Source organism: Hemitrygon akajei, chromosome 8 (genome assembly GCF_048418815.1).
Source record: "Hemitrygon akajei chromosome 8, sHemAka1.3, whole genome shotgun sequence".
Lineage (NCBI taxonomy): Eukaryota > Metazoa > Chordata > Chondrichthyes > Myliobatiformes > Dasyatidae > Hemitrygon > Hemitrygon akajei.
In genome coordinates, this window is record NC_133131.1 from 130950100 (window position 1) to 130963919 (window position 13820).

The following is a 13820-nucleotide window of genomic DNA, read 5'->3' on the forward strand; positions in this document are numbered from 1 at the left end:
TTGATGACATCAGCTATTATTAATTTTATATTCTCAAGATGAGGCCTCTGACTGTAGGACTTCTGAAACGTTCTCTTTCCAGAAACAATAACTCTTCCAATCCACTTCTACCATACTCCACAGATTCCACACATACATCTCTTCCATTCCCTGAAGATATGGACACAACCAACCTCTCTCCAGAAGGAACAGCAAATGGCTTCCACTTTGTCCTCACCTTTCAGCCCCACCAGCCACTGCATCATCATCTGCCATTACTGCCAGCTCTGTGATCGCATCAGTCACATCTTCCCTGGAGGGACCATTCTCTTCATTACTCTCAGTTTGCTCACCACTCCCAACCTACCCCTCCCTGACCCTTGGCACTTCTTTCCTACAATTACATGAGACCTAACACCTGTCCCTTAATCTCCTCCTTCACCTGAAATCCTAAACTGCCCTTCTTGGCAAGGTGGAGGTTCACCTGCACAACTTCCAAACTGGTCTACTGGATTCAGCCTTCTCTAGTTGGTGAAACTGAGCATAAACTAGTTAAAATCTTTGCAAAGTTTACGCAACCTGGCCACAATAAACATCCTGGGCTTCCAACTGCATGCCAGTTTAATCTCCCACTCCTCATCAGCCTTCTCCATTGCAAAGAGAGACTAAATACAATTCAGTAGAATAACATTTTGCATTCCTTTTGGGGAGCTTACAACCCAAGGGTACGAACACAGAAGTTTCCAATTCCTGGTAACCCACACCTCAGGAAGTTACCTACCACAAAGCCACCTGCCTACTTTTTATCTTTCTTGGTTCATCTCTCCCTTTGCTCTTTCACTCACCTGATCAATCTGCATAACTTCTCCTTTCCATCTCCTATCATCTACCCATTTCTAGTCCACCCTCCTCTCCTCTCTTCATATTGCTATACAGTGGCAATCCATCTTCCCTCTCAATCCTAATGCAGGTCTTACTCCGGATTAAATTTATATCTCCACAGATGCTCTTTGACCCACTGAGTTCTTCCAGCATTCTGGTTTTGATTCCCTATTCCAGCATTTGCAGTCTCCATCATCTTCATTTTAATGTCTCTTTTGAAAAAAATGCTAAATATTTTTGAAGGCTCTGTTTGTTTGAACCAACAAAATAGTTCTGCATACAAGGTCATTAGACAAAAGTACTCTGTATAACTTTAGCAATTAATGAGGGGAAACGACTTACATCACAATAAGGCAATTTTCCAAATATGTAAATGATGGAAAATAAACACTTTGTTCAGAACTGCCACACCTCAGGTTTCCAAACTTGTTTTATGGTACGGATTAAAGCAAATTTCAGTGAGGCTTCTCATTATCAACGCATGAAAAACAAATTAAAACATTTACTCACGCATTACAATAAGGTTTCTTTTCATATCCTTTGTACGTTTTCATATTGAGGGTCATTCTGCAGATCTCACAGTGGAAACATGCTTTATGCCAATACTGTAAAAAGAAAAGGCATTTATCTTCTGGTTTGCCCAATACTTGGTCAACACGAAAATAAAATCCCAGAATAATGTGTTACTCATTCCATACATGTCGTTCCTACGCTGAAAACATAAATAAATAATAGTTTGTCGGAAATAAAACTATTTTGCTTTATTCCATAATCCCCTCTACAATATATTCTGCGTCAAAGTGTGGATCGCTGGTTTCGTAAATGCAGAATGTTTAATGCATGCACAAAAATAGCAACTCGAGCAATATTCAGAATTAGACATTCAGGTACGTTGCGATTCCTATTTTAAAATGAACATCTAACCCAGATGGCTTCAGGTACAACAACGCTCTCTGACAGGTTTCTTAGTGCCATCAGGCTCCAGTCAAACGCTTCGCACCATTCAGCAATGCGTCACATATCGAACAAGTAAATTACATCTATTGCCAGCATTTCAGTCACTGGAATCGACACTTTTCGCCCAGTTCCGACAGCCCCATTTTAATACACCGGCTGCTCTGATCTTGAGCCTTTCGCCAAATCACCATCACCTCACATTGCCCACAACACCTACTTTATTCCCATTTTGTTCCCAATTTAACTCCGAGAGAAGTGATGCGCCGCCGACATGAACCAACCTTCCGCTTATGGAGAGAGAAAAAAAAATCAAATTACCTTATCCAAGCAATTCACTTTTTCCGTGGGATAAACAATCTTCCCACACCGTGCACACTGTGGATTCATCTTGCCAGGGTTGGAGAGCGAAGATGCGCCACTCTCTCTCTCACTCACTCACTCCACACACTCTCCCGCAGTTGCTTCAGCCTCCCTTCCAACTCCGCCCCCGGCGCGAGCGCCCGCTCGCCGCACAGCCGCCACTCGGGAGCGCGCCGCGTCGCAGAACGCACATCCTCAGCCCCGCTGAAGGAGCACGTCAGCCTGGGCGCGCTCCCGTCCACGCAAACGTCAATCATTATGTTGAGGGACGCACGGTAAATGCAATGATGCTGTGACACCTGTGTCTGGTTTTTTATACGTTTGTTAGAAATGCTTACTGAGCATAAGTCTTTGTAGCTTTACCAACATCTGTTGCCACTTCATAGGACATAGACATGTCCGTATTTACAGATCTCTGTACTTTTCTATTTTTCTGGTGCATTTGTATTTACGACCTAAAGGTCAATGTCACACTTCATTACATTTGACTTGTAATTTTCCTCCATCTGCAACGCTGGATTTTCCCTAAATTTTGACATGTTTCTTTATTCAACAATTTGCTGCAGCTTTGACCTTCAGTTTCTGTTTTGTACAGCTATAAATTACTTCGAACAAAAGTGATCACAGCAGTATACTCTGCCAGTCATAACTTCCCTCTTTCTGGAATCCGAGAAATTTTCTACTGGGTTTACCCTGTTTTGATTCCTGATGCCCTGAACCTTTGCTTATATGATGCCCTATGGAGGTCACTTCTTGCGGATGGAGTTTAATACTGCGCTGGATAATTTATTTAATTGATAGCATTAATACAAAATTGGCAACTGTGGGTTGTGGTGAATGGTTGTCTTACAGACTGGAGGATGCTGAATAATGGTGTTCTCCAGGGAATGGTATTAAAGCTATTTTTTTATATATAATGGCACAGACCTATGACTGTAAGTCACAATTTCTAAAATTGCAGAAGAACACAAAATTTGACAGTATTGTGCACAGTGACATGTGATAAACTGGAGCAGAATATGAACTAGCCAGATGGAATGGACAAAGGTATGGCAAATTAAATTTAAAGTGGAAAATGTGAGGTGATGCATTTTGGTAGGAAGAGTGATGAAGAGAATGTAAAATGAAAGGGTGTGCACCATTGAAAGTGCCAGATCAGGCTGAGAAACCATGCACAGTTCTGGGATTTGTCAACAGAGCTGTGGAATATAAAAGTGAGGGAGTCTTTCCAAATATTTTAAAGATTACAGGCCCAGCCTCAGCTGAGGTGCTGTGTTCATTTCTGGTTGCCTTGTTATAGAACAGATATGGAGGTCCAGCAGAGATTTACAAGAATGCTTCTTGGGGTGAGGCACTGCAGTTACAAGAATGGATTAATGAGGCTGACACGTTTTCATTTGGTGAAAAGAAGGTGCAGGGGAAATTTTAAGTCTTATATCGGGGCTCCAGGTGGTAGATGGTGCTTCCCATTAATGAAATGGTTGTGAATTGGAGATAAGGGGAATTAAAAAAAGAGAAAGAATTAAATCCAGCATGCGGAAAAACTTTTTGTGAAGCATTTGCTTGGAATTTGGAATGCACTCCTTGCTAAAGTGGTGGCAGCAGGTTCTGATGTAGCCAGGCAGGAAATGGGTAAGTATTCAGTGAAGAAACAGAAATGAGACAGGGTGTAGAGCAACTATGGAGCGGCAGCAGGGAGCTGGTGCAGGCACAATGTGGCCACAAGCCCTTGCTCTATACCATAACCATTCTGCAATTCTACTTTGAACTAAAACACAACATGTAATAATGGAACCAAATAACTTCTACTGTTTGAGTATTGGTTTTGACCAGCAGCCAGCCTAAGATAAATTAAATAGAAGGATCCAACTAGATTAAAGGTCAATGGCATAACTAGCATGAGAACACTTACAATTTTCTCTGTTTTTATTAAAGGTTTGTTGAGAAGTTATCACCTTAGTTAAGGCAATAGTACACAGCTCAGAACAGCAGTGAATAACTCAAAGGAAAGCCTCATGCAGCTTCTTTCATTTAGGATTGGCAACAGTCATCGGAATGCAGTGTATCCTTGGAGAGATATATCTATAGAATAAATTACATAAGGGCAGACAGGAGCTTCAATGGACCGTTGTTGGCCAATGGGAACACTTACTACCACCCATTGTACTAACTGGAGTTCCATCTGAGGGAATTGGTTACTTCACTATTCACTGATGGGGTATTTAAACAGTCAATCTAAACACAATACTCTGATCAAAGGTTGAATCTTCAGAATCAGGTTTAATATCACTGGCATATGTCGAGAACTTTTTCTGTTTTGTGGCACTAGTACATTGCAAGATAGAATAATAAAATAAACTATAAATTACAATAAGAAATATATATATATAATTAAATTAAGCAAGTAGTGGTAATAGAGAGCAAAAAAAAGTAAGGTGGTGTTTATGGTCCCATTATCTATTCAGGAGTCTTATGGCAGAGGGGAAGAAGCTGTTCCTGAAACATTGAATCTGAGTCTTCAATTCCTATACCTCTTTCTCGATGGTAGCAATAAGAAGAGGTCACATCCTGGGTGATGGATGCATTGCCTTTTGAAGGTGTCCTCTATGCTGGGGAGGCTATTGCCCATGATGGAGCTGCCTGCGTTTACAACTTTCTGCAGCTTTTTTTCTGATCCTGTGCAGTGCTCCCTCCATACCAGATGGTGATGCAACCAGTTAGAGTGCTCTCCATGGTACACTGTAGAACTTTGCAAGTCTTTGGTGACATATCAGTTCTCAGTCTCCAAATGAAATATAGCTGCTATCGTGCCTTCTTTGTAATTGCATCTAAATGTTGGACCCAGTATAGATTTTCAACAATATTGATACTGTGGTAAACTCTGTGTACCCGTCTGGACACGCTCCTCTGCTGACTGCTCCTGTGGCTCCTCCCACAGACCCCTGTATAAAGGCAATTGGGGCACTGCTCCTCCCTCAGTCTCCCGGATGTCGTGCTCCCTTTTCGCTGTTAATAAAAGCCTATCGTTCACTTCCAGTCTCCTAGAGTTATTGATGGTGCATCAGATACCCAGGAACTTGAACAGCTCATCCTTTCCAATGCTGATCCCTCAATGAAGACTGGTGTGTGTTCCCTCATTTCCCCCTTTACTGAAATCCACAATCAATTCCTTGGTCTTACTGATGTTGAGTGCAAGGCTGTTGTTTCAACACCACCCAACCAGCCGATCTATCTCACTCCTGTACACTCTTGGTAAACAAACAAGTGAATGTAGACTCACTGGAGAGAATGGGATAAAATGAAGTTAAGATTTCACCATGTTAGACAATTCAGTAATTTTCAAAAATCTCAGAATACTTTGAAGTTTTAACAAAGTGTATTTGCTTATATTTTTGTGGTGGGAATCTGCAAGCTTTTGTTTTATTTCCTTCCTTCTCATGTCACGTTTTAGACTAACTTTATTTGTATCCCTTCTTTACTGTATTCAATAAGGGAAATTAAGAATAATGGGTGGACCATTCAGCCCAAAAGCTGTTTTTTCACTTCATCTTGCAGTTTCGAGTTTCTGTTAATGTGTGACAATAGGCTCCCTAATTTCTTACCTGAATTTCATAGATATAATTTTCAGATTATGCCATTGGTTATGGATTCTTCCATCACAGGAATTAATTTCTCATCATCTATGTTATTGAGATCACTTATCACCTCTCAACATTATAAACTTACAAAACCAAAAACCATGTTTAAAAAATCTGACTTCATAAATTAATCCTTTAAATCCTGATGAAGTGTTATTATTAGTCAATGCAGTAAACTTACCAAGATCAATACCTTTCCTAATGTACTCTAAATAGGGTATAACACAGGACCTGCACAAACATTAATTCTTTCCCCTCAGTTATGAACATCAGAGGAGAATGGTTAGGATTCAGTGAGATTTTTTGATTAGTTTATGTATCTGTGCTTTGATTTAAAGAAGTACGAAGTAGTTAACTCCAGGGTCCTGGCCAGTACTTTTCAACGTTCTCTCGGTATTATTCAATTTAATGAAGGCTGGTTGTTAGCCAACTGGTTTAGGAGATTGCAGTGTGAAAATACACTACATCACCAATCTAAACTGGGTGGAAAGGAGGCTCTCAAGAGAAGACCTCAGTAGCGCGAGAGTAGGACGGAGTGACTATGCTATATACTGTGCCCTTTGAAAAGGGAATCTGTAATATTACCAAAGTATGGGTTAAGCAATAACAAAAGCAGAGTAGGAAGGTCAAGTAGTAATGTAGTGATAGAATCGGGAGGACAGAATATCTAAAGGTAGGGGAAAGAGTTGCTGAGAAAGGGTGGTTGAATGAGTCAAAAGATATGATGACAGTGGAAAGTTTTAGTAGAGATTAAAAACAGATATCTAAAAGAAGAGTAAACTCTCCGAAACAGAAATTACTGTCTAACGTCCGGAACAGCAAAGCATGCAAAGATCGATGAACTATGAACAAAAGTTTTCATACCCTAATATCCCTCACCTTAAAAAAATGCTGCTTATTCACTCTTTCTCCCAAACCAGACAATTTTAATCTTTTCCATATTAAACTGCAACTATCATCCTTTTCCCAATCACTTAAACATTTTGTAATTATGTCTTTGTATATTCATTCCAACTTACTTTTCCAACCACCATTTCTATTCCCACCAAAGCTGTATATATTATATTTGTTCTTCTCTTCTCAGACATTGAACTTAATTATGTTTCAGTGCAATTCTAGCACTGACCATTATCCGTCAGTCCTGAAATGAATGAGTAGCTACTCTTTATTTTCTATTTATCAATCAATCATTATACATTATCAAATATTAACCACAATACTATGAATCTTGTCTAGAAACCTTTTATGAATTACTTTATAAAATGCCTTTTGAAAATCCAAATAATCTATGATTAATAGACCCCTGGCACCAAAAGAATTCTTAAATCATCATTTTTCTTTCACGAAAACTTGGGTGATTCTGTCCAATCATAATGTAATCATTCCTAGCAACGTATATCTCCTAGACAGAGAAAAAGTCCTTGCAAAACAACTTTGGAAAAATAAACTGGAAATGCTGATGTCCACCAGACTGAATACTGTGGGAAAGGCAGTTTGACTGTTGAAGCCACTTGTTGCTGTGAAATTTTCTTCTTGTGGGTTTTTTCTCAATTAAAGTCACTAACATGGATGAACTGGTTGTGAACTCACTGCAGCATCCATAAACCACTGGATGTAAAATGGTTTTATATTTACATAAATGACCATATATGGTTGTTCTCTGTAACATGCAAATTATGTTCATGGAAGGCACTGTTCATATGTAAAGATAAAAATTGACATACCCTTGTGATAAACTCATTGAAAACAAAACAGAAATATCAATTCACCAAAACTTCATCATTTATAATTTTAAAATTCTCCTTAAATCAGATAATATAAATAGGTACATTTTATATACAGTACAATGTATAAAGAAGTCTTAAGCTCATGTAAAAAGAATCTGTAAAGTGAAGATGCTTTCAAAAATAATGAAATGAGAAGTTACTAAATATAAAAAAAACTATCAAGAGCAGTAAGCAGTAAAAAAAAACTAAATCTAATCAATATTTGGTGTAACCACCCTGTGCCTTTAAAACTGCATCAATTCTGCTGGGTACGCTGTCATGCACTTTTATAATAAAATTAGCTGGTAGGTTATTCCAAGCATCTTGGAGCTGTTGCCACAGCTCTTCTGCACACCTCGGCTGTTTCCCTTGCTTCTGTCTCTCCAACCGATCCCAAACAGCCTAAATGATGTTGAGCTCAGGGCTCTTATGGAGGTCATACTATCTCAAATCATATAAAAAATATAGAGTGCCTGAGGTTTTTGCTAAATACCATGCATATTATCTGTTGGACTTCTCTTTGACTCCATAGAGCCTGCAAACCTGGTTTTGACTGCTTTCCATCCTTCCTGTGGTGTTGTATTGAATTTATAGTGCCATTAATCTGCAAGCTACCATATGCTAACTTAAAACTCAATAGATTCTTTCTTTTCTTTCTTCCAACATTCTCCTGACGTATTAAGAGTTCAACTTGCTTTTCTGCCAGATATTCTACCTGTCCTTTTATATGCTCCTGCGTTCATTTTTCTTGTTTAGGTTTCTGCTGCCCACAGAGCTTCTTTCTACAAAAGAGCTGATATGAACAAAGCAGTTCATCAAATTTGTGTTGAAAAGTCAGAGATAAAACATATTATTTGCATTTAAGATTAAATAAATGGTCTGGAGCTCTTAAGAAATACCTAAATCAAAAGGCAAGATCCAAATAATTACCTCAAATACCAAAAGCACTAACATTTTACTTCAGAGTTGCATCAGGTAATTTCTCAGACTATGATTAAAATGTTTCAAAGCTCTTATGTCCTTTTAAAGTACCAATTAAGTTAATTTCACCTGAGTAACATTAATCTGAACTCCCTCATTTGTTTAAATTTATACATTTAAGATGCTCAGTTTTTTTGTTTGTAGTATGAAGTTCAAAACACATAGCAAGCAGATGAGTGACATGTTTTCTGAAGACTTCCAAATATGTCCAGTATTTATTGTTTGTGGGCATCAAAAGGACAAATAAGTAACTATAGGAAGAATTACTACAGTATTAAAGTCCAGATTAGGACCTATAAACAAATGCATAAAGCACTATTGAAATGTTAGACTTACTGTATCAGTACTAGTAACATTCAAGATTCTAGACTAGAAGGTTAAATCCCATTCCATTTCTGAGGAAAAGGAGTTTCTCTAAAAGTTAACGGTTTCTCTTCCCACAGATGTAGACTGGCCTGTTAGGTATTCCAGGCCTATGGCTGGTCACTGTTGGTGTTTGCTGACTGTTCTTGCTGGAAGCATGTGATAGCTGATTGGCTGTAATCTGGTGTCTCTAGATGAATCACTCCATCACATAAGAGCTGCTGTTTAAATATTTTAAGTTACTAGTTTGTTTTCACAGATTACAAAGAACTATGTGGCCAAGTGGCTTTGGGCTGGTGATCTAAAGGTCGTTAGTTCGAGCCTCAGCCAAGGCAGCGTGTGTGTCCTTGAGCAAGGCACTGAACCACATACTGCTCCTGCACGTTTATACCCAGTGGTGGCGGTTGGTGCAGGATGGACAAGACAAAGCATAGCCCAAAATGAAACAAACTAATACACAAACACGAGAAAATCTGCAGATGCTAGAAATCCAAGCAACACACACAAAATGATGGAGGAACTCAACACGCCAGGTAGCATCTATGGAAAAGAGTACAGCCTACATTTTGGGTCGAGACCCTTCAGCAAGACTTACACATACTAATACACGTATTTCTTTTTCTGAGGAGTCATTAATAAACTTTTCCAGGGCAAATTTAATAAAATACCCCAGGTATTTCACAAAATTGATTAACTTTCATAAAGAATACATTTGGACAAGATTAGTTAAGGAGCAATTTAAAGAACTGCAAGATATTAAAGGTTCAAAAAAGGGTCAAAGGTTAATTTTATTGTCAAAGTAGACATGTACAACACAACTCTGATATTTGTCTACTCCAGATAGTCACTATATACAGAAATACCGTGGGTGCTGATGAAAGAACAGTCATCAACTCCCCCCAACCAGTATGAAAAAGAGAAAAAACAAAACTCGCAGATCCCAAAATCCCTCCTCCTCCACGGCAAAAAAGCAGCCACAATAACAATCAATGACCCCCCCCCCTACACATAGCAATTCCCGACCTCCTCACTCGCAGAAAAGAACAGCCACAGTAGCACAAAAGCATCAAGCTCCCCTCCCACAAAAAAATTATCAGATCACCCTCCCACCAATCGTCCACTAAGAAAGAAAACTGAAAAACTGAAGAAAACGAATATAAATTACAGTCAGCCAATAATCACATAACTCTCAGAATATGGGAAAGCAGCCACACGAACTAAGTCCTTTCATAAAGAGTGACTGCCAACCTTGGTCTGAACTGCTGATCCGTGGCCAAACACACTGATCTAGCTGCTGACCGTCTCTGCTGGGAGCCATCACTGACCCCTCCACATTCATCTCAATGCTTCAATCTTCCTCGCTGCTTCAAGTCATTCACTGAGACAGAAATGTTCATTATGGTATATAGGAGGAGGCCAATAGGGGTGATCAATTGGAGACTGGAGATAATAGAAAAGGATCTCTGGCTACCGACAGGTAGATGACAATAGAACCCAAAGGGAATTGTCTCACCTCGTAGAGTATGAACTTAACCATGGACATGTCTGGCTGCAAAAGAAGGAGGACTGGCCATGGAGCTGGCAGCCCCATCCCACAAAGACCTAGGGCTGCAGAAACACCACCAGATCTACAATCTACACATTTGCAGATGACACCATCATGGTAGGCCATATCTCAAGTAACAATGAGTCAGAGTACAGGAAGAAGACTAGGATCATTATGACATGATGTCATGACAACAATCTTTCTTTCAAAATCAGAGAAACACAAGAGCTGACCATTGACTTCAGGAAGGGGGGTGTTGCACGTGCTCTTTTTACATCAATAGTGCTGAGGTCGAGAAGGGTGAGAGCTTCAGGTTCCGAGCAGTGAGCATCACCAATAGCCTTTGCTGCTCTGACCCCATTAAGGCCACGGCCAAGAAAGCTCAGCAGCACCTCTACTTCCTCGGGAGGCTAAAGAGGTGCTCCCTCTTCCTTCACCAACTTTTATCGGTGCATCATCTTATCCCAATGCATCACTGCTTGGTATGGAAACAGCCCTGCCAGTTCCTGCAAGATACTGTAGGATTATAGGCACAGCTCAGCGCAAACGGGAAACCAAAGTGCAATCTGTGGGCTCCTTGCTGCCTCAGTAAAGCACCCAGTATAATGAGAAACACCACCCACCACAGACATTCCCTCTTCTCCCCTCTCCCATCAGGCAGAAGATATAAAAGCCTCAAAGCTCAAAGACGATTTCCATCATGCTGGTTTAACACTTCTGAATGTTTCCCTTGTATTGCAATAAGGTAGGCTCTTGATCTCACAGTCTACTTCTTTATGACCCTGTACCTTATTATCTGCCTACACTGCAATTCCTCTGTAACCTTAGCTGGGAAAACAGACCAAGGGGCCTGTTCTGGGTTATAATACTGCAAACTCTACAACTATACAACACTTTATTCTGATTTCTGTTACTATTTTACCTTGTATTTCTTCAATACACTGATATCATGAATTGATCTGTAAAAACAGTATGTAAGACAAGGTTTTCAACATATTCCAGTATGGTTGATAATAACAAAGCAATTTACCATTTTGCCAAATCCACCTATTTCTTTTCAGAGGTTTTTTCATGGAGCTGGTAGGATTGTTTCATTTCAATATTTTCATCCTGCTAGTATTTGTACTACGGTCTATGTTACACCTGACCTGGAAGGACCTTCAGGTGAAGAGGTCCCGGGGAAGGGCACAACACATGTGGGAATGTGAATCTGTAAATTGCTGGCACTCAGCTCATGACTTTGCAGGTTAATTTAATTGGATCTTCTGCGATAAAATCACAATGGGAATTCAGGTTGTTTCATATATGGAAATTCAGAATGTGCCAGATAAAATGCTGCACACTAGAATGAAAGAAAAAATTAATGAAATGGAATTAATGACAATATAACTATCTGGCCTACTTGATGACTAAAAACAATTTAAGGACAGATAAATATTTTTTTTTAACTTTTAGCATTTCTTATGAATCGGTACTATGAAATATTTTGTTATTCACGTCAGCCCAGGAAGTTTTAATGATGAACTTGTTGATAGCAAGTTAGTGTGTGCCAGATTATTAAGATAACAGATAGGTTAAGACCACATAGAACGATACATAGTAGGTTCAACTAACTGCAGAACCAGTGTGAGTCACTGGAATTTCAGAAATCCTCTTTGCTCTTAATGCAACAAGAACAAACCAACCAAGCCATTCAGCTCTCAGGCCCGCTCTGACCCTCCATGAGATCATGACCAATAAGTGCAATAATTCATCTTCTGCTTTGATCCATATTCTGTGTGATCCTAATCCAATGCAAATCAGTCATTATCACTTTTGAAAACTTAAATTGAACAGAAATCTATAATCTTGCAAGAAGAGGTTCAAATTACCACTTCTTGGAGGACAAAAATGGTTCTCAATTTCAAACCTGAAAGGCCACAGTCCTATTTTGATGTTGTGCTTTGATGCTACGGAATCCCCTGCCAAAGGAAGTAGATTTATCCTAAACATCCAGTTATATCCTTCAGAAAACAAAAGCAGATCTTGGATATACTTGGCTTTTCTGTGGAGAAAAAAGGACATCATGTTTTATGTTAGTGACTTACCATCAAAGTAGGTAGAACAAAGAACATAGAAACCTACAGCATATTACAGGCCCTTCGACCCACAATGCTGTGCAAAGGGCAACTTCATTAAAACCTGTGTGGATGTGTGTGTGCCCACAAAGACTTACTGTACATTCCCAAACCAAAACCCGTGGATGAACCAGGAGTTACGTCATCTGCTGAAGGCTAGATCTGTGGCATTCAAGTCTGGCGACCCAGGTCTGTACCAGAAAATCAGGTATGATTTGCGGAGGGCTATTTCAAGGGCAAAGAGACAATTCTGAACGAGGTTGGAGGCGACATCAGATGCACGGCAACTCTGGCAGGGTCTGCAAGACATTACTTACTACAAAGTGAAACCCAATAGCATGAACGGCAGCAATGCTTCACTACCAGATGAACTCAACACCTTCTATTCACGCTTTGAAAGGCAGAACACAACTACAGCTATGAAGAGCCCATCTGCACCTGATGATCATGTGATCTCTGTCTCAGAAGCCGATATTAGGCTGTCTTTAAAGAGAGCGAATCCGCATAAGGTGGAAGGTCCCGATGGAGTACCTGGTAAGGCTCTGAAAACCTGTGCCAACCAACTAGCAGGAGTATTCAAGGACATTTTCAACCTCTCACTGTTATGGGCGGAAGTTCCCACTTGCTTCAAAAAGGCAACAATCACACCAGTGCCTAAGAAGAGTAATGTGGGCTGCCTTAATGACTATCGCCCAGTAGCAGTCACATCGACAGTGATGAAATGCTTTGAGAGGTTGGTCATGACTAGACTGAACTCCTGTCTCAGCAAGGACCCACTGCAATTTGCCTATCGCCACAATAGGTCAACAGCAGACGCAATCTCTATGGCTCTCCACATGGCTTTAGACCACCTGGACAACACAAACACCTACATCAGGGTGCTGTTCATCGACTATAGCTCAGCATTTAATACCATTATTCCCACAATCCTGATTGAGAAGTTGCAGAACCTGAGCCTCTGTACCTCCCTCTGCAATTGGATCCTCGACTTCCTAACCAGAAGACCACAATCTGTGCACATTGGTGATAACATATCCTCCTTACTGACGATCAACACTGGCGCACCTCAGGGGTGTGTGCTTAGCCCACTGCTCTACTCTCTACATACACATGACTGTGTGGCTAGGTATAGCTCAAATACCATCTATAAATTTGCTGATGATACAACCATTGTTGGTAGAATCTCACGTGGTGACGAGAGGGCGTACAGGAGTGAGATATGCCAACTAGT

At 40.1% G+C, this 13820-nt stretch overlaps 1 protein-coding gene across 2 annotated transcripts in view; it reads right to left on the reverse strand.

The window, feature by feature from the left end:
* Nucleotides 1-2339, reverse strand: part of nebl (nebulette) — a 313389-nt gene extending 311050 nt beyond the window's left edge. Inside the window, exons 1-2 of one of the 2 annotated variants that reach the window (XM_073054631.1) lie at nucleotides 2137-2339; nucleotides 1372-1466 (exon numbers count right to left, since the gene is read on the reverse strand). In XM_073054631.1, the coding sequence (XP_072910732.1) occupies nucleotides 1372-1466; nucleotides 2137-2205 (164 nt within the window). In that variant the 5' untranslated portion in view covers nucleotides 2206-2339. The remainder of the gene's footprint in view (nucleotides 1-1371; nucleotides 1467-2136) is intronic. The other variant, XM_073054632.1, reaches the window with a different exon arrangement.
* Nucleotides 2340-13820: the final 11481 nt, after the last annotated feature.